This window comes from Anomalospiza imberbis, chromosome 1 (genome assembly GCF_031753505.1).
Source record: "Anomalospiza imberbis isolate Cuckoo-Finch-1a 21T00152 chromosome 1, ASM3175350v1, whole genome shotgun sequence".
Classification (NCBI taxonomy): domain Eukaryota; kingdom Metazoa; phylum Chordata; class Aves; order Passeriformes; family Viduidae; genus Anomalospiza; species Anomalospiza imberbis.
Genome location: NC_089681.1, coordinates 151,200,990 through 151,228,290, shown reverse-complemented (window position 1 = coordinate 151,228,290; position 27,301 = coordinate 151,200,990). Strand labels below are relative to the sequence as shown.

At 51.5% G+C, this 27,301-nt stretch overlaps 2 protein-coding genes across 2 annotated transcripts; one reads left to right on the top strand and one right to left on the bottom strand.

Annotated features, from left to right (window-relative positions):
• The first annotated feature begins 10 nt into the window (after positions 1-10).
• On the top strand, positions 11-21,359 carry KIF9 (kinesin family member 9). Its single transcript, XM_068176894.1, has 24 exons — positions 11-285; positions 755-832; positions 1,236-1,384; positions 2,645-2,732; positions 3,312-3,477; positions 3,602-3,708; positions 4,658-4,882; positions 5,938-6,021; positions 6,155-6,247; positions 6,814-6,961; positions 8,132-8,196; positions 9,164-9,241; positions 10,296-10,364; positions 10,965-11,069; positions 11,360-11,415; positions 11,823-11,955; positions 12,955-13,076; positions 14,449-14,513; positions 14,547-14,634; positions 17,030-17,238; positions 17,770-17,949; positions 19,379-19,494; positions 20,279-20,383; positions 21,147-21,359. The coding sequence occupies exons 1-24, from the start codon at positions 40-42 to the stop codon at positions 21,252-21,254; spliced, it is 2,883 nt and encodes a 960-aa protein (XP_068032995.1). The 5' UTR covers positions 11-39; the 3' UTR covers positions 21,255-21,359.
• Positions 21,039-24,472, bottom strand: LOC137465043 (collagen alpha-1(I) chain-like). The gene is made up of 2 exons (XM_068176742.1): positions 22,277-24,472; positions 21,039-21,598 (listed from the first exon to the last, which is right to left on the bottom strand). Exon 1 carries the CDS (start codon positions 23,605-23,607, stop codon positions 22,645-22,647), a length of 963 nt encoding a protein of 320 aa, XP_068032843.1. The 5' UTR covers positions 23,608-24,472; the 3' UTR covers positions 21,039-21,598; positions 22,277-22,644.
• Between the last annotated feature and the right edge of the window lie 2,829 nt (positions 24,473-27,301).

Below are 27,301 nucleotides of genomic sequence, written 5' to 3'. Positions count from 1 at the left end.
CACTCCATACCCGCGGCTGGGCAGGTCTCCCACCGAGAAATGCACCAGATCCTCGGGATCCAGCTCCGGGTCCGCCGCCGCCGCCGCTTCCAGCATCGTCCCGGCCACTCCCGTCCCGCTGCCGTCTCGCTTCGCCCCCGCCGCGCTCTGGCCCCGCCCGGCCGCCGTATGCGGGGCCACTTCCGGGAGAGCACGGAAGTAGCCGTTGCCATAGAGAACCCGGAAGTGGACGCTGCCATGGCGACCCCGGACGCCACGCCGGAATTGACTGTAGAGGGGTCGCAGGTGGGACAGGGCCGAGGCGGTGCCCGAGGGGTCGCTCTCGCCTCCTCAAGGGGTGATCGGAGGTCGTATCCCCGCACAGGCGGCATCAGCCCCCCCAGGCGTCGCCCCTCTCCCCCCGGGGGTCGCCCCCCACACGCCTCGGGAGGTGCGCTGAGGGAAGCACGGCGTGATTCAGTTGGGAGGGACCTTTCGGATCACCCAATTCCACCCTCTGCCACAGGCAGGGACACCTTCCGCTAGCCCAGGCTGCTCCCAGCCCCAGTGTCCAGCCTGGCCTTGGACACGGCCGGGATCCAGGGGCAGCCACAGCTTCCCCAGACAGGTCCCAGCCCCTCCAGATGGATTTTCCCCACAGTCCTGCCAAAACCTGGCCTGTGGGAAGGAGAGCCTCCCACTCGCAAGGCTTTGGAGATGTGTGGATCGTGCCCTGTGTTTTTCACTTGGGACTGGGGCTGTTTTTCCCTGGCAGGAGGAAGAGGAGCAGGAGAGCTCCGAGGGGCTGGAAAAGAGTGAAAGCTCTGCATCCAAAGCAGCGAGTGAACAAGCGGTAATTCCAGCCAGGATCCTGGCATGCTTTGGGTGGGAAGGGACCTCAAACCCACCCCTGCCATGGCAGGGACACCTCCCACCGCCCCAGGCTGCTCCAAGCCCTGTCCCGCACTGCCAGGGATCCGGGGCAGCCCCAGCTGCTCTGGGAATCCCTTCCCCGCTCCCGGTGTTACCAGCCGCTCCCAGCAATGACTGCTGCTGTCCTCACCTGTGCAAAGCCCCACAAAGGGCACTGTTGCAGCAAGGAAAACGCCACTTATTTAGAATTTGTTCTCTCTCTGATTCCTAGTGGAGTTTTTTCCCAAAAGACCTTCCCTTCCTCCTTTCCCTGCTGTTTTTCTTGCTTTGGAGAAATAATTCCCAACTGCTCCAACACCGGGTTTTGGGGTTTTTTTGGACAGGTTTCTGCGGCCTCTGTGAAATCCCAGGAGCAGGAGCACGACCGAGAGCGAGAGCGAGAGCAGGAGAAGGAGAGGGAGGAGGATGAGGACCAGGAGAGCATCATTTCCTCACTGCTTTCTGACACAGAGCCCAAGGGTGAAAGCCACAGGTGTCCCCCAGATGTTCCCCCGCGCGGTGCTTTAGATTTGTTAATTCAAGATTTTTTTTTTTTTTAATTTTTGTAATTAATGTGTTGATGAGTGTGTGGTGGGTTAATAAATAAATGCTAGTGTATTTATTTTTTGCTGGGAGATAGGATTAGGAGAAAGGTAAAGTAGGTTTAAAACTTTTAAAAGGCTACAAAGAAAATTTTATTAATAGTGATTAAGAAGAAAAAAAAGTAGTGAGAATTAAAGTAAGCCTTTCATATTACTTCTCTTAACCCCCCCTTTTTTTTTTATTTTTTACTGATAATGTGAAGAAATTATCCCTGAAATTTTTAGTTAGTTTATTATTTTTAGAATAGTTTTTTTTTTTTTTTAAGTTTATTTAGGGAGTGAAGTCTTTTTTGTTAAGGTTATGGAGATTTTTTTTTTTACAAGAAGAAAAAAACATTTTTTTTGTGGTTTTTAATTGTGTGGCAAATAACAGCGGCCCGAGGAACTTTGTTCCCAACACCCTGCTTTACACCCAACAAATCCTGGCTCAGCTCCAACCCCCACAATTCATTTTACAGCAGGTAAAGTGTGAGAGGTCACAAAAATCCTGGATGTACCAGAAATCCCAAAGATTTTTGTCCCAAACCAGAAGCTGTCACTGCCTATTGCACAATTACTGAGCACGGGCTGTCTGCAGGTAGTGTTTGAGGGAAAATGTGGGATTTACACATTTCCAGGGGTTTAGAAATCCTCAGAGCATGGGGCTTTAGCAGCTGGATGATCCCTGAGCCCTCCTCATGGGGGTTTTACTCAGCAGATCCTCCAGCCTGTGGCTATTTCCTCCAGCAAATTGAAAATCAGCTGTTCCCTGGCAATTTAAATTATTTTTAAAATACAACTCAGAGCGTGACAAAAGAAAATCCCTCTCCCATTCCTGCAAATATTTTGCTTCCCAAGGCTAAGAGGAAGAAAGCTCGTGTTGTCCAGCACTCCTGGGCCTGGTGCACACGAGGAAATCAGGAAATCAGGATCAGTTTGACCCTTCTCCCCTCACATCCTCAGATTTCCAACAGGACAAGGCTGGAAGGAATTTTCAGCAACTCTTTGCCCGCAGTTGCTTTTCATGGGGAATAAAAACTGCAGCTGAATAATTGCCAACACTTTCCTTTGAATTCTGACTCCTCTGCCTCACCTTTTGCTGAGGAATAATGTAAATTTCAGCTTAGGGAATGCAAGGTGATTCTTTTCCTTGTTTTTGCCTCTCTCCTTAGGACACCCAAGCGAGTCCTGGCGTTTGTGCGGGTCAAGCCAACTGCTCATTTTGCCCAAGAGATGATCAGGCTTGGCTCAGACAACAAGGTAGAGTCAAAGAAACTGGAGGTGGGAAAGATTTGGGGTTTGGCTTCAGCTTTTCCAATGGAAAACCAGGATTTTTCCATCCCTTGAGGCCATGGATAATGTTTTGGGGGTGTTGGTTTGTGTGTTCCTGCTTGGCAGTGGTTTTGTCACAGCGAGTGTGAGGACGAGTGTGAGGAGGGACGACACAATTCCTGTGGTACAATCACCAGGAAAACCCTCCAAAGGACTGAGGCTGGCTGATCCATGAGGCTTTCCCAGTGCTAACCACAAATTGGCACAGTCTATTTCCATTCCCTCTTATGCAAATTCCTCCCTTTGCCTTCTCTTGCTTAATAATTTCCCTGAGGCACAAAATCGCTGAAAGTTAAACAGATGAGCTTAACCACATTTCCTTTCATTTATAAGGTTTGTCACCAGAAATTTGGGAGCATTACCAGATACTTTTAGGACATCTAGAACCATCCAAGCCAGTGAAATAACTCTTTTATTTGTGCTTCCTTTTCTACTTAACCCCAGGTCCTGAACTGCTGAAAACCCTCCGGGCTGTTGAGTTGATCTCCCTCTCTTTTTGGCTTGCAGAGCATCGATATCTACATCCAAAAGAGTCCCAGGGGAGGAGCTGTGAATAACTCTCAGACTGACTGGTCCTTCAGGCTGGATGGGCTCCTCCACAACACTTCCCAGGAAATGGTTTATGAGACCGTGGCAAAGGGCTTGGTGTCCAAAGCTTTGCAGGGCTACAATGGTGATTTATTGCAATTATTATTCTTTTGATCACACCAAGAGATTGGATTTGAGCAGAGAGCCATTTGCTGTTCTGTTGGAGGCTCCCTCCTGAGTTTATGCTTTTGCTTCTGGATTTTTTTTAGGCACCATCATGTGCTATGGGCAAACTGGAGCTGGCAAAACCTACACCATGACAGGAACAGCCTCTGAGTACAGGAACAGAGGGATCATCCCCAGAGCTATCCAGCAGGTACTGACTGCAGCTGGCTGGGAAAAGAGGAAGGAGAAACACCAAGGAACTCTCTTCTACCAGCTCTTGCTGATAGAAAAGTGTTTGGATACAGTGAATAAGTTTTATGTGGGTTTTTTTCCTTCATTTTACCCCAGGGATGATGGTTATAGAATAAGGGAGTTTTATTGTCATTTTCAGAGCTTGTTCCCCTTTAGTTCCTGTTTGAGTTCCTGCTGCTCCCCAAATGTCACCGAGCCTTCAAAAGAGGTGCTTTCCAAACTGTCATTGTGTGAAATCAGGTTAAAACTGATCATAAAATCATTTAAAAACACCTCTAAGGCACAGAGACACTGGTACAGGGTGCCCAGAGAAGCTCTGGCTGCCCCTGGGTTCCCTGGAAATGCCCAAGGCCAGGTTGGACAGGGCTTGGAGCAGCCTGGGACAGTGGGGGTGTCCCTGCCCATGGCAGGGGGTGGAATGGGATGGGCTTTAAGGTCCCTTCCAACCCAAACCATTCCAGAAATCCATGCTTCTATAAGATCATTAAATCCAAATCCAAGCTGAGCCCTCAGAGCTCAGATTTAGCCCCACACACCCCTGGATGCACTTAGACCTGTTCAGAAATATTTCTCTATCAGTATCTATCTCTATATTACAGAAATTGATATCTTCTATATATTTATATTTATTTATATTTGATATCTTATTATATTTTATACCCTTCTCATTTCACATTCTTAGATTTCCAAGCAGGACAAGGCCAGAAGGAATTTTCAGCAACTCTTTGCCCACAGTTGCTTTTAATGGGAAATACATCTTTTTATCTTCTCTGTTTATATCTTACATCTCCTCATACCACACCCATTTATATCTTATATCAACATCCGCCTGAATTTCTTCTCTGAAAAGCCACAAATAACTGAAAATTCTCCCTGTGAATGGACACAAACCCTTTGTCTTGGTGCAGATCTTCAAATCAGCTGCAGAATTCCTCAATGTCCTGGTGACTGTCCGGATTTCCTACCTGGAGATCTACAACGAGGCCTTGTTTGACCTCCTGGTGCCGGTGCTGAGCCGAGGCTGCAAGGACAACCAGCTGTCTGTCATGGATGGTCCCCAGGGGGTTTATGTCAAGGGGCTCTCCATCCACCCTGTCAGCCACGAGGAGGAGGCTCTGCATCTCCTTTTTGAGGCAAGAGAACCCAAATATTCCCTTTAATCCCGTGGTTGGGGGTGCTGGCTGAAGGAGGAGGTAGAAAAGCAGGAGTGGGTGGCCAAGATGGCAGAATGAGGTTCAGCCATTGAACCCCTCTTGGTTGTGGGGAGAAAAACTGCAAACTCTTGGTCTCAAGCAAAATGGTCCCTGGCTCAGGGATTCTGGAAGATGCTCCAAGAAAAGATGGTTTGGGGGGATCACGGCACTGTTGGAACTCACAGCAGGGCTGTTCAGGGTGAGAGGTTTGTGAGGGGACTTTGATTACAGGGATCACCATCTTTTCCTCATGGATGCTTCACTCGGTGAGGAGAACAGGGATGAATAATTGGATCTGGCTGCAGGAGGTGGATCCTCACCCAGAGCCACCTGCTGTCCTTAAAATCTTTCTCTGGCCTTTTTAATAACCCAGTGGTGTCCTGAACTCTGGAATGTGCAGGAGCTGCCTCTTCCTTTTTAAAGAGCAGAAGGAGGGTGATGATGGCTGGGAGAGCTGGGAATGTTCACCTGGAGAAGAGAAGGCTCCAGGGAGAGCTCAGAGACCCTTGCAGGGCCTGAAGGGGCTCCAGGAGAGCTGGAGAGGGACTGGGGACAAGGCATGGAGGGACAGGACACAGGGAATGGCTCCCACTGCCAGAGGGCAGGGATGGATGGGATATTGGGAATTAGGAATTCCTGGCTGGAATGGAATTCCCAGAGCAGCTGTGGTTGCCCCTGGATCCCTGGAAGTGTCCGAGGCCAGGCTGGACACTGGGGCTTGGAGCAGCCTGGGACAGTGGGAGGTGTCCCTGCCCATCCAGGGGGTTGGATGGGATGGACTTTAAGGCTCCTTCCAACATCCCTTTGTGTTCCTGGCAGAGGTTCAGATCCATGCCCATCATACCTGTGGGAATTTTCAGTGCCATTTGAAGCTTGGGGAGCTCTTTGCTTTTCCAGTCATCAGGAAATGGAAAGAGCCACAGAGATATTGCCTGCTTATCCTCAAAAAGCCACAATTCCATGAGCTGAGCCTGGAATTTTCTCTCCATTGGCAGGGTGAGACCAACAGAGTGATAGCAGAGCACAGCCTGAATAAGAATTCCTCCAGATCCCACTGCATCTTCACCATGTACATTGAGGTGAGAGCTCCTGCCTTGTTCCTGTGGATTGAAACGACTTTGTAGGGATCCAAGGGGATCTTTGCAGTCTGTTTTTTCCTGTGTTTCAGTTTTGTCTGCCCCTAAGTGCAGTTTCTCTTCCCCTCTCCCTCAGTGTCGTTCCAGAGATTACACCAATCACAAATGCCTTAAATCTAAAATCACCTTAATTGACCTGGCAGGATCTGAGAGACTGAGCAAGACCAGGGTGAGTGGTGGGAGCTCCTCAGGTTTCTTTGGAAAAACAGGGCAGGGAACAGAGCTGGGAAGGTCTGGAGCACCAGGAGGGGCTGAGAGAGCTGGAAAGGGGCTCAACCTGGAGAAAAGGGGGCTCAGGGGGGACCTTGTGGCTCTGCACAACTCCTGAGAGGAGGGGACAGCCCGGGGGAGCTGGGGTCTGCTCCAGGGAACAGGGACAGGGGGAAATGGCCTCAGGGGGAGGTTCAGGTTGGATATTGGGAATATTCCTTCCTGGAGAGGGCTCTTCAACCCTGGCCCAGCTGCCCAGGGCAGTGGTGGAGTCCCTGTCCCTGGAGGGATGTGACATCCCTGTGGACGTGGCATTGGGGACATGGTCAGGGGTGGCCTTGGCAGTGCTGGGGGATGCTTGGGCCGATCTAAGAGGCCTTTTCCAGCCTCAGCAATTCCCTGGTTCCGGGACATTTGCGCCGATCAGAACCAAAACGACACCAGCCCTGCAGAGTTCTCCCCTGCTGAAGAACCCTCCCTGTCCTGTGTGTGACCAGAACTGTTTCTTCTTGCTCTCCATGGCAGTCTGAGGGCCAGGTGCGGATGGAGGCCTCCTACATCAACAAATCCCTGTCATTCCTAGAGCAGCTGGTCATCGCCCTGGCCGATCCCAAGAGGGAGCACATCCCCTTCAGGCAGAGCAAACTCACCCACGTCCTCAAGGACTCGCTGGGTAAGAGTGGGAGTGCCCACAGCTCCTGCAAAACGGGTATTGCCATGGGCATGGCAAGTCCTAAGGTCATCTTTTATCAGGGAATGCTGGAATGGCTTGGGGTGGAAGGGACCTTAAGGATCATCCATTCCTCCCCTGCCATGGCAGGAACACCTTCCACTGTCCCAGGCTGCTCCAAGTGTCCAATCTTGGACATTTCCAGGGATCCAGGGGCAGCCACAGCTGCTCTGGGCATCCTGAGAAACAGAATGTTTACCAACACCTGGAACTCATTTATTCCCATTCCCTTCCGGCATCCTCATTCCATGAGATACGAATTTCACATTTTAGTCACTCTGTGCCTATTTCTGTGCCCTTTGGAGGGACAGTTACACTCTGGTGTGTCCTTTGTGGTCTTTACACTGAAAGAAGCCTTAGGTGGGATATTGGGAAGAATTCCTGGCTGGGCTGGAATTCCCAGAGGGGCTGTGGGTGTTGCCTGGAAGTGTCCAAGGCTGGGCAGGGCTTGGAGCAGCCTGGGACAGTGGAAGGTGTCCCTGGCATGGCAGGGGTGGCACTGGATGGTCACTGGATCCCTTCCACCCCAAACCATTCTGGGATTCTGTTGGAACCCTGGTTACTGAAAATTTGACTTTCTTTGTTAACAGGCACTGACCCCCAAGAAAACACTACATTTAACCTAAAACTTTCCAAAATTAAATAATAATACTAAAATTATATATACGTAATTTAAATAAAGGTGTGTAATACCACATATTAGAAAACTTAAAGTTTTAAAATATAGTAATATATATAAAACAAGATAAAAGTTTTAAGACAGAAGCTAATCCTTCTTCACCTTCTTCACCTTCTTCACCTTCTTCACCTTCTTCACCTTCTTCTTCATAAGTTTAAATAATATTATGTAATTAAATTTTAAAAATCCACATTACTAATCACAAGTAATTAGTTATTAAGTTAAAAATAAAAATAATTTAAGCATCATTTCTTAATTAAACAATTTATCCTTAAAAAACCTTGTTTAAAAAATATACAACTCCATTTTTACCTCTCCTCTATTTTTATCAGCACATAATAAAACACACTGCAGGAAAGGAAACAACAACAACAACAACAAAAATCACCCAGAATGATATTATTTGCTTTATTTTTATTACTATTTTTTCCCAGGGGGAAAATGCAACACTGTCCTGGTGACAAACATCTATGGGGAAGCTGAGCACGTGGAAGAGACCGTGAGTTGGAGGAATTCCTGCAGAATCCAGCCCTTGCTCCTGCTTGGTTTAAGGAACAGTCTCTGGAGGGTTTTGACAGGGAAACCTCCTGCCTAATTCATCCCAACTTTGGAGAGCTCATCTTATCCCTAAGGCTCAAATCCAGACTCCTGGCAGATGAGAGCCTGAAGCAGAGCAGGCAGGAGCTGCTCAGATTTAAGCTCACTGGAGAGATGATAATAATTAATAATGATGATAAAATAATAATAATAATAATAATCATCGTCATCATCATCATCATCATCTTCATCATCACAATAACCATAACAATAACAACAACATTAATATTATATAATAATACTACACTGTGATATTATTATTACAGAATCAATAATAATATATAATAATACATTGATTATTAATATAGTTATTAAGTATAATTAATCATTATTAATACTATATTAATTATTATTTATATAATTATAACATCTATTCTTATTTATTACTATTAACAACATAATGTGTAATAATATATTAATAATGTAATAATACAATATATTCTTATATAATAATATTAATAACACTAATATAATAACAACAGCAACAACACAACAACAATAATAATAATTATTATTATTATTACTATTATGTCATGTGTTTCCATGGGACATCCCCTCATGGACTCCCTGGAATTGCCCCAGCTCACAGCAGAGCTGAGCTGGCTCCCTGCTGGAGCAGGAATGAGGAGGAACTTCCCAGAGGTTGTTTTTTAATCTAAATTTTTCAACCTAATAATTTGTAAATGATCACTTGTGTGAAATTCCCCCTGTGTGAGCCGGATCCGTAGCAAACAGGGAGGAATCACCTGGAACAATTCACTGATTTTGTGTCTCTCTGCTCTTGGATCTGACAGAATTAAGTAGAAAGATTAGGAAAACGATATTTATGGCAGTATCTCTTTTATTTACTTTAAACCTTTGTTTTGCAGCTGTCCTCCCTCCGTTTTGCCACCAGGATGAACTGGGTGACAGCAGAGCCTGTCCCCAACGAGCCCTTCTACCGGGAGGTAGGGACAGCAGGGGCCTGGAGGAAGGGGAATGTTATAATTTTGTCATTAATATTTAGGATAATAACCTCAAAAACCTGAGGAAACTCGGGTAGTTTCACAAATAACCTTTCCTCGGCCACGCTGGCACTGCTGATTTTAGGTGGGCGATAAAATGGATCAATATTAAACCTTTTTATAGGTTTTTAATTATAGTTCCCTGGTCTAAGGCACAACCATGCAAGTGGTCACATCTTCCTGGGAATTCTTTCTTCTGCATATCCCACATTTTTTCTGATGAGATTCAGCTCTCAACAGAGAGGTTTTATGGTGAATTATTCCCCTGACATGCAGGGAAATCACCTCCAGCCCTCCTGCAGCTTTATCCCTGTTGCTGCTGGTAACAGAACAGCTTCTCCACAATTAGAAAACTTGGGTAATTAAGGAAATCATTTAAAGGAAGGGATCACAGGATATTAGAGTGCACTTTCAGAGTGAGAACCAAACTGGAGGAGCTGAAATTGAAAGGAAACTTTGTGCTTTGCTGCTCCAGCGGTCACTGCAAAGCAGCTCAGTGCCCACTTCTCCCTGAATGCCAAGATTTTTGTGCTCACCTTTCTGGAAACACATTTTAAAAAGGGAATACTTGAAGATATTCAGTGTTATGGAGAAATCCAGTCAAATCCAGCACAGGAAGGTCTCCCCTTTGTCCCAGTTACTGGCAGAGCTGCTGAGTTCAGGGCAGAGGTGAGCCCTGCACAATGCTTGGCTTCCAGGATAATATCCCAGATCCTGGAATTTGATGGTCCCTGCAATTCCAGACTAGGAAATCATCCCATTAAAAAGCAGTGATGGCTTGAGCAGGCTCTGCAGGCAGGACCCAGCAGAAACTGTCCTATAGAGAGCTAATCAAAGGAAAATCAAACTGATTTCCAAACCCACTGATTCCCTGCTGCAAGCCCTGAGGGGGCTGGGATCCAGCTGGGATATTCTCCAGTGCTGCTTTTAGCAGTTTTTTTTTTTTTTTCCCAATATAATTTAGTGCTTTGCTCACACTTTTTTTTTTCCCTGCTAGGCATCAGTGAAGGCTCTGGAGGAGGAGATCCAGCTCCTGAAGCAAGAGCTGATCATGCAGGACAACTTGGTGAGGAGCAGTGAACTCATTGTCCAGAGGGGCTGTGTCCTTCCCTCTGTTCCCAGCACCATCCTCCGGGGCTTAGGGAAACCTCTGAAGAACCCACACAGGGATGGTGTTGGAATTTCAATCCCCAGCCACTGGAGATGGGGTTTGGGTTTTTTTCCAGACTCTTGAAGCTCTTCTGTTGGTTTGTTGCTCCCAAATCCCATCTCCTGCCAAGTCAGGTGATGACAATCCCAAGCAGAAATGGGCACAGCAATTCCAGGTGTTTGCCAGACCAGTGGAATCACAGAATTCCAGAATGGTTTGGGTTGGAAGGGACCTTAAAGCCCATCCCATTCCACCCCCTGCCATGGCAGGGAAACCTCCCACTGTCCCAGGCTGCTCCCAGTCCTGTCCAGCCTGGCCTTGGGCACTTTCAGGGATCCAAAGGCAGCTACAGCTGCTCTGGGCACCCTGTGCCAGGGCCTGCCCACCCTTCCAGCCAGGAATTACTTCCTTAAATCCATCCTGAATCTCCCCCCGCCACCACGACAGGACCTGCCCAAAGCTTTGTCCCTCAGCTGTTTGTAACTCCCTGATTCTCAGTTTTTTTTTTCTTTTTAGACAAGTCATTCCTTGATGAATTACAACCCCCTGACTACAGCCCAGAGAGCAGAAATCAGATCCCAAGTCCAGAAATACCTCAGAGGAGTCATTGAGGAAATCGATGTAAGTAGTGAAAAAAAGACTTAAATCCTGATTCCATCCTCTTTTCCTCCAAGAGAGGAGCAGTGACAATGTCTTTTGAAGAGGCTGTTTTTCACCCCAAACCCACTACAGAATTTTAATTTAATTTCTTTTTGCTTTGTTAAGTCTGTTGCATGTTTTTATTCCATTTTTGCTGGTTTGGCATCTCCAGGAGACTTTTCCTTAATCTTAAAACCCTTTAAACTGATTTATTTGGAACTCCTTTTTACAATTAATACCAAAATGGATGGCTTTGTACCTCTCTTCCTCAGATTGTGAATGTCAGGCAGATCCAGGAGGTGTTTAGACAGTTCAAAGTTATTTTAAGGTAAGTCCAGAGATCCCAGAGTGGTTTGGGTTGGGAAGAGCCTTAAGGATCATCCCATTCCATGGGCAGGGACACCTCCCACTATCCCAGGCTGCTCCAAGCCCCCTCCAACCCAGATTAAAGGTTCAAACAAGGGGATGGAACTGAGCAGAGTTAGTGTGGTTTGATGTGGACCATTAAAAGATCCTGGAAAGTATTAAAATAACCATCAAAAAGCTTTAATATTAAAGAGCCCTAAAGGAATGTCATGGGAAAGGAGAGGAAGAGAGTGGAAAAAGGTTATCGTGGGAAGCCTGGGAGGAGTGTTGAGGGATAAAACCACAGGTAAAAGGGGTTTTCGTTGGGAATCTGGCTTTGGCAGGGATCACAGGTGGGAAAGGATTGCTAAAGGGCTGGTTTTTCCTTAGCCAACAGGAGGAAGAAGTGGAGAGCAGGCTCTGGAACAAATACAGGCTGGGATACATGGTTGAGTCTGAGTCCAGTTCTAGTTCTGATCTGTGTCTGGAGGAGGCTCAGGAGCAGCAGGAGGAGCAGGACACGGTAATGCCTGGTGCTTGACCTGGCCCAGAATCCACCTGAGAGCTGGCTCCTTTGCTGCCAAAGTGGGAATTGTATAAAGCAGATTTTTCCTTGCTGAAATCAAACTCAGAAATGTCACTGGGGTGAGTTTGTCATAAAATGTGTCCAGAGCAGAGATGCACCATTAACAAAGAGGAATTCCTGGCAGCAGAGGGATTCATTGGGCCCTTTTTCTGCACAGAATAATTCATGAAATGGGAATTAGAATCCCAGAAAGGTTTGGGTTGGAAGGAACATTAAAGACCATCCCATTGCATGGGCAGGGACACCTCCCACTATCCCAGGCTGCTGCAAACCAAATCCAACCTGGCCTTGGGCACTGCCAGGGATCCAGGGACAGCCACAGCTGCTCTGGGACTTCCATCCCAGGGCCTCCCCACCATCCCAGCCAGGAATTGCTTCCCAATATCCCATTTAGACAATGCCCCTTTCACTTTAAAGCCCCCTCAATGTCCTGTACAATGAAAATGTCCTACTCCAAAGTGACCTGTGTGTCACTGGGTTGGAGAAGGTGAGGTCCTGCCTCTGCTGAGATCCCTTTTTTAATCCTTATAGTGTCTGGAGCCAAGTGTATAGATCCCACCTAATCCATAAATCCTCCTGTGGGCTCTCACAGAGTTCTTAATTCCCACATTAGGCTGTTCCAGGGGATGGAGGAGCTGCTGGGTGAGGCCTGGACAGCTTCCATGGTGTGCTCAAGGGGGATATTCCTTTGTGTTTCCACGTCTCCTTTCTGTCTTCCATGGTGTGCTCAAGGGGGATATTCCTTTGTGTTTCCACGACTCCTTTCTGTGCTTTCTGTGCTTCCATGGTGTGCACAAGGGGGATATTCCTTTGTGTTTCCACGTCTCCTTTCTGTGCTTCCATGGTGTACACAAGGGGGATATTCCTTTGTGTTTCCACATCTCCTTTCTGTGCTTCCATGGTGTGCTCAAGGGGGATATTCCTTTGTGTTTCCAGGAAAGCACAGTTGATAAGGACAAGGATTCGGACCAGGAGGATGATGCAGGGACTCTTGAGGTTGGAAGTCCTCCTACATCCCCCACTCCTGGTGGGAAGAAGGAAGCCAAGAAGGATGATGAGTGAGTCACACACCTCTCCTTTACCTCTGATAATCGTGGAATCATGGAATTGTCAAGATTGGAAAAGCCCTCCAAGATCATTCAGTCCAACCATCCCCCAGCACTGCCAAGGCCACCCCTGACCATGTCCCCCAGTGCCACATCCACAGGGATTTATATCCCTCCAGTGATGGAGACTCTACCACTGCCCTGGGCAGCTGTGCCAGGGCTGGAGAGCCTTTTTTGGGAAAGGAGTATTCCCAATATCCACCTGAACCTGCCCTGGCCCAGCCTGGGGCTGTTTCCCCTTGTTCTGTCCCTGTTCCCTGGCACCTCCTGTCCCCCTCAGGGCCTTTCCCAGCTGTTGTCCCCAATCCTTGTGGTGCCCCAAGTGCAGGACCCAGCACTTCCCAGTGCCCAGCTCTGGTCAGGCAGGAATGTGCAGCCCATGGAGGAGGGAATGGAGGCAGCTGCCAGAGGAGCAGAAGAGATTTGGGGAGGGAAGGGGGAACCAGCCAGTCCTGAGCAGAGGAAGAGCCTTCAATTTACAGAAGTAAACCCTGCCTGGTTCCTCCCTGACACTTCCCCAAAGTCCTCATGGAGGGAGCAGAAGAACCACCAAGGCTTTTGTGTCCATGTGACCCCTGGGCTCTGCTGTGCTGTTCTGGTTCCAGGGAGACTCCAGGAGATGTGGCAAACACTGCTCTTTCTGTGTTCCAAATCCCACTCTCCTGGTCACACCATTCCTTAGGAAGAAATCCCCTGGCAGGGTGGGCAGGCCCTGGCACAGGGTGCCCAGAGCAGCTGTGGCTGCCCCTGGATCCCTGGCAGTGCCCAAGACCAGGCTGGATTAAGTTTGGAGCAGCCTGGGACAGTGGGAGGTGTCCCTGCCATGGCAGGGGTGGATTGGGATGGGTTTTAAGGTCCCAGCTAAACCCATTCCATGATTCCATGATGATTCTGTTTCTGTTCCTTGCAGTTGAAGCTGGAGGGGTTTGTGGAGGGAAAGGAACAGGGAGCCAGGCTTGGTTTGAATGTGGGGTTGGATCAAATCCTTGGGGATTTCTTTTGGAGAGGGTTAGCCTTTGTCCAGCTGTGCCCAAAGCTGGGCAGGGTGGGGCTGCTGTCCTTGTGATCCTTCTCAGGAGAGCTCCTCCAGCCTGGCCTGTATCCCACAGTACCCAGGGCAGGTCCTCACACTGAGGATTAAGGATTTGTGGGAACAAGTCTGTTTTTGTTCCTTGTCAGTGGATATTTCCCTGGAAACTTTGGTAGAAGCTACATCAGCTTTGAACTCAGCAAAGCCAAACCCTCAGTGAGTTTTGGTTCCAGATCCCTCTGGTGAAGAAATTAATGAATCTGGTTTGTGTTTTCCCCCTGTCAGGAAGGGAAGATGTAGGAGCCCTCGTCCTGAGACAGGTCAGGATGAATCCTCACCATCCAAAAGTCCCACCAAGGGTGAGGAACATGAAGAGGAAGAAGAAGAGGAAGAGAAAGAGGAAGAGAAAGAGGAAGGAGGTGATCAGGACAGTGATGAAGAGCCCTCAATCCCATCTTCAGAGGATTCCCAGAACCTCAGGCAGGTTTTCCCTGGGAGGGAGTAAATCCCCTTTTCCAGAGGGTGCTTTACACTGGTTTGTGTTCCCTGAGTGCAACTCCAAGGCAAAGGGGAGAGATTTGGAGATCTGCAGGGAATACAGGACAGGAGTGTTGGTGGGAACCCCCTGAGCTCCACATGATGATGGTGGGGGTCACCTCTGTGCTTCCAGCTCTGCCCTGGCCACTTGCTCTTGAATGTTAAAAAACGCCAATTAATTTAATTTCTTTAATTTTAATTTTATTTTATTTTGATTGATTTAATGCTTTAATTTCTAAAAGCTGCAGCATCCCTTTGGTGAGTGGGAAAAATGCAGGGAGACCTCACATGCAGCCAGAAATCCCCACAGTCATGGAAATGGAGCTAAAGAATCATGGAATTCTAGGCTGGCTTGAGTTGGAAGGGAATTTAGGGATCATCCAGTGCCACCCCCTGCCATGGCAGGGACTTCCCACTGTCCCAGGCTGCTCCAACCTGGCCTTGGGCACTGCCAGGGATCCAGGGGCAGCCCCAGCTGCTCTGGGAATTCCATCCCAGCCCCTCCCCACCCTCCCAGCCAGGAATTCCCAATTCCCAATCTCCCATCCATCCCTGCCCTCTGGCAGTGGGAGCCATCCCCTGTGTCCTGTCCCTCAGTCCCTTGTCCCCAGTCCCTCTCCAGCTCTCCTGGAGCCCCTTCAGGCCCTGGCAGGGGCTCTGAGCTCTCCCTGGAGCCTTCTCCTCTCCAGGGGAACATTCCCAGCTCTCCCAGCCTGGCTGCAGCCCTGCAGCAGCTCCAAGTCCTTGTGCTGCTGGATCCAGGGCTGGGGCAGCTCTGCAGGTGGGGTCTCACCTGAAGGGCAGAGGGGCACAATCCCCATTCCTGCTACCAGGATGTGGTTTGTGGGTTCCAGCAGAGCAGTGAAGCTGTTGCAGAATTCCCTCCTGGATCTCCTCACCGCGTTTCCATGCCCTCCACATGGGATTTTTGTCCCTCTGATGTTCCCAGGGCTGGCAGGACAGGCTGCTGCAGCTGCACATCCCAGAGCACTTCCAGCAGCTGGGAGCTGCCTCTGGGAGCTGGAGCTGTGGCACTTTGCCCAGGAGCTGTTGTTCACAGCCCTGTGCCAGCGTCACACAGCCCTGGAGGAGCTGGAAAATGCCCTTAAGAGGGCACCCAGGGAAGGCAGGAGCTGGAGTTGGCAGTGAGGAATGTGGAGCCCTCTGGGCACCTGCCTTGGAAAGAGATTTAAGGTCCCCTCCAACCCAAGTCATTCCACGGTTTTCTGTTTCTACCTTCTGCCCCCAAACCCATCCTGCTCTCCAGGAGTATCAACAGCACAGAGCAGCATCTTGTGGACTATGACATTCTCCTTTTTTTTGCCTGGGGTGGCTCATACTGGAATAACACCAGCTGTTCACAGGGACATGCTGGCATCCAAGCCATTTCACAGAAAAGTCAGGAATGGCATTTGGAATTCTGACTTGGAAAACAGGCAGGGCTTCCAAGGCATGGCAGCAGTGTTGTGGAGCTGGCCAGTGCTTGGGGCTGTGGGGTTTGGCTCCAGAGGGGGCTGATCCTGCTGGGAATGCAGAATGGGCAGAGCAAAGGCATTTGTTTAACAATAGGGAGGAACAATATCCATTATTTTGGTGAAAATTCAACCCATGAAAGGCCAGCTTTCCAGGGAATACTCAGCTCTGAGGCATCTCCTGAGGAATATGGTGTCAGTGTGAAGAACTTTGTTCTGGGAGCAGCCTGGGGGACAGTGGGTGTTGGGGTTGGCATGGGAACAGTGCCAGGGAGCCCAAAGGAACCCACTGAAATCCCATCAGATCTCAGCTGTGGCTATTCCCAAGGGCTGGGGAGGCCACACCTCAAATCCTGAGTCGAGTTCTGGGCCCCTCACCACACTGAGCACTTCCAGGGAAGGAAATGGAGCTGGGGAAGACTCTGGAGCTCCAGGAGTGGCTGAGGGAGCTGGAAATGGGCTCAGCCTGGAGAAAAGGGGGCTCAGGGGGGACCTTGTGGCTCTGCACAGCTCCTGACAGGAGGGGACAGCCCGGGGGTCAGGCTCTGCTCCAGGGAACAGGGACAGGAGGAGAGGGAACGGCCTCAGGCTGGGCCAGGGGAGCTCAGGGTGGAAATTGGGAATGCTCCTCCTGGAAAGGGCTCTCCAGCCCTGGCCCAGCTGCCCAGGGCAGGGGTGGTTCCCCATCGCTGGTGGGATGTGACATCCATGTAGATGTGGCACCTGGGGACATGGTCAGGGGTGGCCTTGGCAGTGCTGGGAGATGCTTGGACTCAATGATCTTGGAGGGCTTTTCCAACCTGAATCATTCACTGCACGCTGCAGGGCAGGACAGAGTGAGCTCCCGAGTCTGTGTCTGCTTTCAGGCCCCCTCTGTCCAAGCAAGAGGCGTTTGAGGTGTTTAAGAAGGAGACTGGACGGGAGATCCACCGGATCTTCAGGGACAACAAGAGAATCCTCATTGCCAGGAAGAAGAGAAGCCATTCTGTGGCACAGGGGATCAACGGCCTCAAGCAGCAGATGGAGGGAATCAAGGAGGCTCTGGAGGCTCAGAAGCGGAAGCGGAGGCAGGAGGGTGAGGAGGCAGCACGGAACAGGGGATGGAGCTCTGGGCTTCGAGATCTCATCTGGATCTCATCCTTGATTTAATTTAATAGAGGTGGTGGTTAAGGAATTACCCTGGGATAGAGCTGTGCCTCTGGATTCACAATATTTCCTCTGTCCCTATGTGATTTCCAGGTTCCAGAGCAGTTTTGGGTTGTCATAGAATTTCAGAATGGTTTGGGTTGGAAGTGATGTTAAGGACATTCCCACTCCACCTCTGCCATGGTCAGGGACACCTTCCACTGTCCCAGGCTGCTCCAAGCCCCATCCAGCCTGGCCTTGCACACTTCCAGGGATCCAGGGACAGCCACAGCTTCTTTGGGCAACCTGTGCCTCCCAACCCTCCCAGCCAGGAATTGCTTCCCAATGTCCCATCTAAACAATCCCAGGGATTTTTCCCCTGGGAGCCAAGTCAGACCCTCCATCAGGTGTCACATCTGCAGAGCCCTGTCCCTGCTCTTCACCCTCACCAGAAGCTTCCCTTCCTTTTCTCCCTCTCCAGGAGAATACACGGATGAGAAGGGACAGGTGATCATCGATGAGGAGGAGTTCTCCCTCATCCTGAAGCTGAAGGAGCTGAAGGAGGAGCACAGGGCTGGCTTTACTGAGCTGCAGGACCTGAAGGCAGAGATCCAGTACTGCCAGCAGCTCGTGGATAAGTGCAGGAAAAGGCTCATCTCAGGTACAGAGCAGCAGGGCTCAGCAGCCTCCAGCTCAGCTGGGATAAAACCAGACTGGAGCACTCCCAAACATCATGGAATCCCAGAATGGTTTGGGTTGGAAGGGACCTTAAAGCTTATCCAGTTCCAGTCCCCTCCCATTGTCCCAGGCTGCTCCAAGCCCTGTCCAGCCTGGCCTGGGACACTGCCAGGTGCTCTGGGCACCCTGTGCCAGGGCCTGCCCACCCTCCCAGCCAGGAATTCCTTCCCAATATCCCATCCATCCCTGCCCTCTGGCAGTGGGAGCCATTCCCTGTGTCCTGTCCCTCCAGCCCCTTGCCAAATTATCACTCTCTGTTGTCCTTTGTCCTGTTGCCTTCCAGACTGGATTTTATCCATAATCAGGTGGGGTTTTCTGACCTAACCTTGAATTGCTGCAGATCCTCTCTTCCAGATAATGTCCCTCTACTCCTTGATTCCACCCCTACATGGGGGAAAAAGCCTCCTACAAGGAATCTTACACTGCTGACCCCAGATCTCATCCTTGATTTTATTTAACAGAGGTGGTGGTTAAGGAATTGCCCTGGGATAGGGCTTTGCTTCTGGATTCTCCATATTTCCTCTGTCCCTATGTGACTTCCAGCTTCCAGAGTTGCAGCCTTATCAGGAAAAGGAGCTTGGCCACAGCTCTGCCTGGGAAATCCCTGCAAATTCCTGCTGGGCTCCACCTTGGAATCTGTGCATTCAAACTGCCCCTGCTGCATCCCTGGATTTGCCCCTCTAAGGGAAGCTGGTCTCTGTAGGAATTCCAGAGTTCCAAACGTTTGGATGTTGTGCACATGGCAACATTTGCCAGGGGACAGCTTGGATCCATCAGAGCATCCCATGCTGGAAGAAATGGGTAATCATTCCCATCATTCCAGGGATAAACAGGACCCAATCACAACTGGGCCACTGCTTGCTGTTGGATCCAGGTTTGGCATTTTTGGGTGCTCCAGATGTTTGCTGTTTGTTCAGACATCCAGGACTCACCCAGATCAGGAGTGGAGTGCCTGGGAAATGCCCAGGATTAATAAGGACATAATTCCCACCTGCTGTGTGTTCTCACTGCCTATTATGGGATGGCAAATGGCTGTGCTTGAGTGTGTGGGATTGAAATCCTAGCCCCAGCTGTGCTGCCCATTCCAAAGGGATTCTGGAGGCTGCAGGAGTGGTGCCTTCTCATGGCCAGGGGAATGTCCCCAGAGCTGGCCACTACCTCCTGGCCACCTCAGCACACCAACAGCCTCCTTAAATTCACTTTTCCAGTCATTTAAACTCCAAATCCTGGAGTTCTGAGCTTCTGCCTGAGGGTTTAAAGAGCACTGAGATCCTGCCTGAACCATAGGGATAAGCAATCCGTGCTTTTGGGTCATTAATTACAGCCATTAATTGCCCCTCTTTGCTTTACAGAGTTTGAGATTTGGTACAATGAAAACTTCCGTCTCCCTAAAGATGTGAAGAAAGCTCTGGAGCCTGGTGGGAACATCAGACCTGGAATGATTCCCATAAAGAGAGTCATGTGCCTGGTGAGTTATCACAGAGTTCTGCTGATTCTCCTCGGGAGCCACGTGTGGGGTGGTGAGGGAATGAGGGAACCTGTGGAAGGAGGAAGAGGAGAAAAAGGAGGAGGAGGAGGAGGAGAAGGAATGAGGCACAAAGGGAAGATCTGGAGCCACATCCTGCTGTCACATTCCCTTCACTGTCTAGAGGCTAAATCCGGACAGTGACTGAGGCACCTGGGCATCTGTGGAATATCAGGAACTGGGCAAAGTGCCTGGGGGTGCAGGGATGTTTGGATTCCCAGCCTGTGGGATCACAGGTTGCAGCCAAACTCTTGTGGCACTGGTCAGTACCAGTCCTGTGGTAGGAGCCACTGTGGGGACTTGGGTCTTTTCTCATCCTGAAAAGCACGTTTCTGTTCAACTCCCATTCCCCAGAATTCTTGCATCTAAAAAAGTGTGACCAGAAGGGGGGAATTCTCTGAGGTGAGACCCTACCTGCACAGCTGCCCCAGCCGTGGATCCAACAGCACAAGGACTTGGAGCTGCTGGAGAGACCCAGAGCAGGCCCCGGAGCTGCTGCAGGGCTGGAGCCAGGCTGGGAGAGCTGGGAATGTTTTTTTCCTGTGGGAAAATCCCAACCCTTGCAGGATTTTGCCCAAAGCTGCTCCTCCAAGGTGTGGAAAGGGGAACTTCTCACTTTCAGGGTTTTCCTGGCTGAGCTGGTGTTTGCTGCAGCAAAGGGGATCGTTGTCCCAGGTCTCCAGGTGTGTGTTTTGCACATGGAATGGGGAATGTTTTTCCCTGGCAGGATGAAGACGTGCAGGCCAAGTTTGAGCGGGTGCAGGAGACGGCGCTGCCGGACTGCCCAGGCTCCGTGTCCTTCTACAGGGCCAGGATGAAGACAGATCAAAAGGTAACCCCAGCTGGGCCCAGGGAGAATCCCAGCATGGACTGGGATGGAAGGGACCTTCAGGATCATCCAGCCCCAGCCCCTGCCACGGGCAGGGACACCTTCCACTATCCCAGGGTGCTCCAAGCCCTGTCCAGCCTGGACAGAACAAATTCACCCAGAGAGAGCTGGGAATGTTCAGCCTGGAGAAGGCTCCAGAGAGAGCTCAGAGCCCTTCCAGGCCCTAAAGAGCTGGAGAAGGACAAGGGATAGAGGGGCAGGACACAGGGAATGGCTTCCCACTGCCAGAGGGCAGGGATGGATGGGATATTGGGAAGGAATTCCTGGCTGGAAGGGTGGAGAGAGACTGGAATGAAATTCCCAGAGCAGCTGTGGCTGCCCCTGGATCCCTGGGAGTGTGCAAGGCCAGGATGGATTTGGTTTGGAGCAGCCTGGGATAATGGAAGTTGTTTCTGTTCATGGAATGGGGTGGGTTGGGATAAGCCTTTAGGTCCAACTGAAATAATTCTGGGATTCCATGAAAACATCTCAAACATCTTTTCAGTGCCCTGGAGAATTTCCTAGGGATTCCTATCCCCTCCTTGGGATCTGCTCTCAGCAGAGCAATGCTGGCCTAATGGGGATTTTCCCAGCTCTTTCCAGCACCACTTGGAAAGTCTGAGAAGGCATTTGGTTTTATTTTTCAGGAAGAAAGTTTTTACAGGTGAGAACTGTGCTCTGACAGCTGAGCTGAGCTCAGTGATCCCTTTGTGTTCCCTGTTCCCAGCAAACCTTCAACAGGACCATGGCGGCCCTCCGGAAAATGCACAGGAAACCCGGACTGGTCCCGGCTGCTGGGAAGAAGAAAGCCCTGTCCTTCCTGCCCCTCACATAGCCTGGATCCCAGCATTCCCAAAGGAATGGCACCTCAGGAAGTGCCTCCTGCTCGCGTCCACCATCGATTTATAAAAATAAACAGCAGGAAAAGTGAACCACGCAACCTTTGGGCAGGCAGGGAGTTACTGGGAATCGATGCCGCTGTTTGGACAGGACACCAGCCAGGAGGTTCCAGCAGCACCACTTGTTTTCCTGAGCCCCTGGAAAAGGCAGGATCACAGCACAGAGGCTGCTGTGGATAATGCAGGCTGCTCCTGATTCCCTCTTTCCTGGTGCTTGAGCTGCAGCTCTCCTGTTGTTCCCATTGGAGCAACAAGTCACGGCTTGGCCTGTTGGATCTGCCTGGAGAAGGGAATGAAACAAAGATTCCTTTCTAGGGAATCATGGAATGGTTTTGGTTGGAAAAGCCCTCCAAGATCAAGTCCAACCATTCCTCAGCACTGCCAAGCCCAGCACTGCCCCATGTCCCCAAGTGCCACATCCACAGGGCTTTTCAATCCCTCCGGCGATGGGGATTCCACCCCTGCCCTGGGCAGCTGGGCCACGGCTGGAGAGCCTTTTCCAAGAGGAACATTCCCAATATCCACCTGAACCTGCCCTTGAGGCCGTTCGCTCTTGTCCTGTTCCCTGGGAGCAGAGCCTGGCCCCTCCTGGCTCCAGCCTTCTTCCAGGGAATTGCAGGAGCCAGGAGGTGCCCCCCGAGCCTCCTCTTCTCCAGGATGAGCCCCTCCAGCTCCCTCAGAAGGATTTGGGATCTGGAAGGAGAATGCTGAAAGCCCCAAAGTCAACAGCCCCCAGCTGTCGGGAACATCCCGCTGCCAAAACCAGCGCCAGCCATGGCAGGAGCATCCCAAATTCATGCATCCCAGATTTTCCCCAGGCCACCCCCAGTTCCATGGAGAACTGGCAAAGTGAATGGATCCACGGTGCTCAGTTTGCTTGAATCTGTTGGAGCTTCCTTCTGTCCCCGTAACAGCACCTGGCCCCTGGGAGGGCATTGGAGAACATCCCAGAAATCACCTTTTCCTTGTAATGATCCAGTTCCAGAGGTTCCAAAAGCTGCTGGGAATTCAGGCCAGGCTGGATTTCCCAGGAAAAGCTTCCACAGGACTGGAACTAAACCTTCCTTTGTCCTTCCCTATATCCACCCCTCCTCTGCTTCCCACCTCATCCCTGTGGGTCCCTCCTGCCCACACCATGCTCCCAAATCTGGGAAAATCCCAGAAATCTCAATATCGGAAGCTGTAAATGTGGTTTGGAGGATTCCATGTGAACAGGCATCCCAGAAGCAGCTGGGTCTCCTGAAGTGCTCCGGCACCATTCCATGGAGGGGCTCTCCCAGGGACTGGGAAGATGGGAAATGACCTGTGAAAGGAAAAAGAAGGGTTTTAGTGATTTTTAGGGGAAATGGGGCCTGGAAGAGCCCCAGGGATCTGGTGCCAAGGGGTGCTGGTGTCCAGGTGTGATCTCAGGGTGTGATCCTGGGCGTGCTGCTGATCCTGGTGTGCTCCTGGGGAGATCTCTGTGATCCTGGGGGTGATCCCAGTGGGATGCTGAAAGATCGCGTAAGTTCCTGCCTTTCCCTGAGTGATCCAGGTGTAGCCCTGGTGATCCCGGCAGTCCTGCAGCTCATCCTGGCATGGCCCCGGTGATTTCCCATCTGCTCCTGGTGAGATCCTGAGAATTCCAGGGGTGGTCCCAAGGAGATCCTGCAGCCAGTCCTGGCATGGCCCCAGGGGAATCTCGCTGAGATCCCAAGAATTGCGTGGCCGAACCTGCTGTGGGCCTGGTGATCCTAAGGGTGAGCCTGGTATGGTCCTGGATCCGATGGCTGATCCTGGGAGTGACCCAGGCGTGATCCTGAGGAGCTCCTGCTGGTGCAGGGCTGACCTGGAGGACATCCCGGCAGTCCCGCGGCTGATCCCGCTGTGCCCCGCTGACCCCTTCCTGGATCCCGGTGGGATCCCAGTGACACCCAGGCTGATTCTGGCGTGCCCTCGGCGATCCCTGGAATGATCCCAATATGGTCCCAAGAAAGTCCCGGTGGTGCTGCGGCTGATCCCGGTGGGATCCCGGTGGCACCGCGGCCGATCCCGGTCCCGGTGCCCGCTGTGGCCGCGGCGATCTCGGGGGCCGATCCCGCTGTGTGCCGAGCAAACTCCCGGCGGGGCCGCGGCTGATCGCGGCGACATCCCGGGCCCGATGCCGGCGTGTCGCGGGGCTCGGCGGCCGCTCCCGGAGGGCTCCCGGCGCTGCGCGGTGCCGCGGGAGGAGGAGCCGGCGGCCGGGGCGGATCGCGGCGGGGCCGGGCCGGGCTGGGCGCGGGTGGCGGGGGGGCCCCGCCGGACCATGTGAGGAGCCCCGACGGGGCGAGCGGGGCCTCCCCGGCCAGGGGGCACTTGCGGAGCCCCGCGCCCGCCCACCCACCATGGGGGATTTCTACGACCCGGAGCACCCCACGCCGGAGTAAGCGCGGGCCCTCCGCGGCCTCGGGCCCGCCGGCACCGCGCGACCGCCGGCAGCCGGGCCGCTGCCCCTTCCCCTTGCCCTTCCCGTTCCCCTTCCCATTCCCTCGCCCCTGCCCTTTCCCTGTCCCGCCGCCCTTCTCCTTCCCGCCGTCCTCCCGCCGGTCCGGGGTAGGCCGCGCATCCCCGGCCTTGCGTGATGGCCGCGGCCGGGGCGGGCGCGGGGAGGGCGGGCAGGGAGCGCGGGGAGGGCGGAGAGCGGGCGGCGGGAGCGGCAGGAGCGGCCGCGCCGGGGGTGGCGGGTCGGCTCGGGGGCTGTGTCCCCCTTGCCCCTGCCCGTGTCCCCTTCCCTGTCCCGTCCCTGCCCGGGGGTGCGCGGGGGGAGCCGGGCGGAGCGTGCGGACGTGTCCCGGCCTCCCCGCGGGGCCATTTTTCTGTACCTTCTTTATTATTATTTTTGTTATTATTAATGCTGTTTTTCCTAGTTACCGAGCCTCGTCTTGCTTTTACCCCTGGAATTCTCTCCCCTCGGGCGGCCCTTGCCCTGACCCCATTTTCTGCCAGGAGGAAGGAGCCAGGGAAGGGGGAGCAGCCTAATGGCCGGGAACTCTGGTTCTCCTTTGGATGGGGAATTTCACCAACCCACCCCCTTGATCCCGCCAGGGCCTCCGGCTTTATCGCCTCTCCTGAGAAGTCACTCTGTCCCTGCTGGGTTTCTCCCCCCACACCCGTTTCCCGCTGGTTCTCAACGCTATTTTTACATTTTTAGACTTCCTTGGCGAAGGATTCAGGGGCTCTGTAAACTTTGCCAGCTCTGGGGTGGAAGGAGCAGACATCTGGCATGGAGCACCCTCCAAGCAACGGTCGGATTGGAGGCAAAGCTAAAAATGGTGGCTTTTTTGAGCAGGGACAACAGAGCAAACCTTTTTTGAGCGAGTTCTGCCCGTGCCCACCTGGAGCAGCTGAGGAACAGCTTCCCCTTGTTGCAGCTGAAACGGTGCCGGTGGCTGAGCCTTCTAAAATTAGTGAGGAATGGAGGATTTCCTTTGGAATCCAGGTTGTGTTTTGCCAGACATGGCTCCTGGGATGGGAGTAAATCCTGGTTTACTTCAGCTTAACCCTGGTGGGATGATCCCTTCCCGGGAGACCCTCTGGGTCCAAAGGACTCTTGTTCATCCCGAGACTTTTAGGCTAATTCAGGTGTTTAACCTTTGTCATTTGGAGCCTGTGGTGGGACCCTCGTGCCCGGGGTTGATCTGGCACTTGGAATTTGGTGTCCAAAATTGTCCACGTTGTCTCATGTTGCTGCTTGTTGTCTAAAAATGTCCAGTGGCGCCAGCCTGGGCTGTTGAAAGGAGCTGGAGCGGCTCCTCTAACGACTTTTCAATGGAATTATGGATTAATTGGCCTGATTTTGGGGTTTCTTTGGGGTGGCTGTTGCATGTTGGGACTCAGAAAGTTTTTGGGAGCTGTCCTGGTATTTTTAGGGTTGCTGTTTCCCCATCCCCACCTCGAATCCTGGCGTTCCGTTCGTTAGTGGCGTGCCTTAATTTGGATGTGCTTTTCCCAGCACAGAACTTTTACCTGGAGAAAGGGATCGTTTGGGATAATTGGCTGAAAGTTGTTAGGAACCTGTTGGGTGTTTGGGAAGAGTGGAATTCAAACGGAGCCGTGCTGCCTGTGGGATGTTTGTGGCTTCCCCCATTCCGTGCCTGCCACGGGGTGGGATGAGGAGGGGTGTGCAGGGTTGGTTTTCTGGGATGAGCTGCTTTTGTAGCTCAGAACGGTGGGATTGTGCTGCTTGCAGAGGTTTGATCAGAGCCCCGTGAATCCTCAGGCTCAGCCTTGTTTTTCCTGGGAATTATTAACTGGATGGTTTGGGAAGGGGCCCTAAGGATCATCTCATCCCTGCCCTCCCATGGCAGGGACACCTTCCACTGTCCCAGGGTACTCCAAGCCTGGCCTTGGACACTTCCAGGGGTGCTGCTGAGCTGGAGCTCCAGGCTGACCGGAGAAGGTGGATGCTGAGCCGGGAGCTGAACGATGACCTGTCCGTGCCGATGGCTTTTACTGGAATTTTCCTGTAGGAAAGGAACTCTGGCTCGCTTTTACCTCGTGGGTCGCTCTCCGTGTCCGCTTGTCACCCAGAGCTCGCATTCCTGGGAACGTCAGTGTCCAGCAGAACCAGGACTCCTTGATTTGGATGCTTAAATTTGGGTCAATCCAATTCCCAGAGCTCAGAGCTGCCACCACATTCCACATGGAGCTTCTCCATGGAGTTGCCCACGCTGGCCTGGACCTGCTTAGAATCCCAGACTGGTTTGGGTTGGAAAGGACCTCAAAGACCATCCAGTGCCACCCCTGCCATGGCAGGGGCACCTCCCACTGTCCCAGGCTGCTCCAAGCCCTGTCCAGCCTGGCCTTGGACACTGCCAGGGATCCAGGTGCAGCCATGGCTTCTCTGGACAAGCTGTTCCCGATGGACATGGATGGATGTTTGCATCCTGCTGTGAGCAGCAGCTACTTCATCTCTTGGTGCTGCTGTTTCCTGGAAGAAGATTCCAAGATCGTCCCCATCCTGAGGGTGCAGGAACCTCTTGGACCAGTGACACCTCCATGATAGGGCAGAATTCAGACTCCAAGGATTTCTTTTCCTCATGCCCTTCTGTCATCATGGAAACTACATTTATCTATCTGCTTCTGGAGACCTCCCCAACAGGAATTCAGCTCCCTTTTGGGGGAAGAATCTTTTCCAGCCATCCCGGTGATCCTGGTGGGGCTTGGTGGGTGGTTTGGAGACTTGGGATTTAGGATCAGACTATGGAATATTCTGTTGGTTTTGTTAACGTGACCCGATACGGATTCAGACAGTCTGGAACTCCAGGTTTCTGGTTGTGGCTGTTCCCAAGGATTTTTTTTTTTGATGTTCATTGGAGCTGTAGAGTCTCCCAGGCTGTTCCCTGTTGGTGTCACTTTGGGATGTTTTTTTTTCTGGGAATCTGGATTCTGTATTCTGCTTTTCCCTAATGAACACCATCCATAAGGTTGGTTCCCTCGGCACAAACTCCTGGCAAAAGTGCTGTGTTAAACACCCACATTTAGGTCCTGGAGCATGTTCCAATCCACCTGGGAGATGCTGAGCGGAGGGAAAGGCTGAGTTTTCCACCTGCATTTCCCTTGGAATGCTCCTCCCCTTTATTAAGGAGATTAATGATGGTCAGTGGGATGGGGAGAGGAAAGGGAGAAACTTGACTCTGGCTGCCTGAGCGTATCCATGGAATTTCCAGCTTTAATGTGTCTGGAAAGTTGGATTATTTAAGGAAAATTCACTTTATGTGTTTGGCTTTGGGAACCTGAATGGGGAATTTGGGATCCTGACCGGGGACATTTCCAGGAATGGGGCAGCAGGAGCTTCTTGGGGCAGCCTGTTCCCAGATGTGCTGATGGAATTTTAAATATGATTTGTTTGGATATTTAGAAGGGAAGAGAGGATTTATCAGCACCTGTTTTTGATGGGCATTTTTCCTTCCAGAATTTTATAACTCCTCGAGGAGAAGTCTTGAGGATGTCCAAGTGTGGC

Coding starts and splice junctions, on each gene's coding strand:
- KIF9 (XM_068176894.1), top strand. CDS start 40: ATGCACCAGATCCTCGGGATCCAGCTCCGGGTCCGCCGCCGCCGCCGC. Junction 1,385..2,644: donor CCCAAGGGTGAAAGCCACAG/GTGTCCCCCAGA, acceptor CTCTCTCCTTAG/GACACCCAAGCGAGTCCTGG. Junction 11,070..11,359: donor GAGTCATTGAGGAAATCGAT/GTAAGTAGTGAA, acceptor TCTCTTCCTCAG/ATTGTGAATGTCAGGCAGAT.
- LOC137465043 (XM_068176742.1), bottom strand. CDS start 23,607: ATGGTCCGGCGGGGCCCCCCCGCCACCCGCGCCCAGCCCGGCCCGGCC.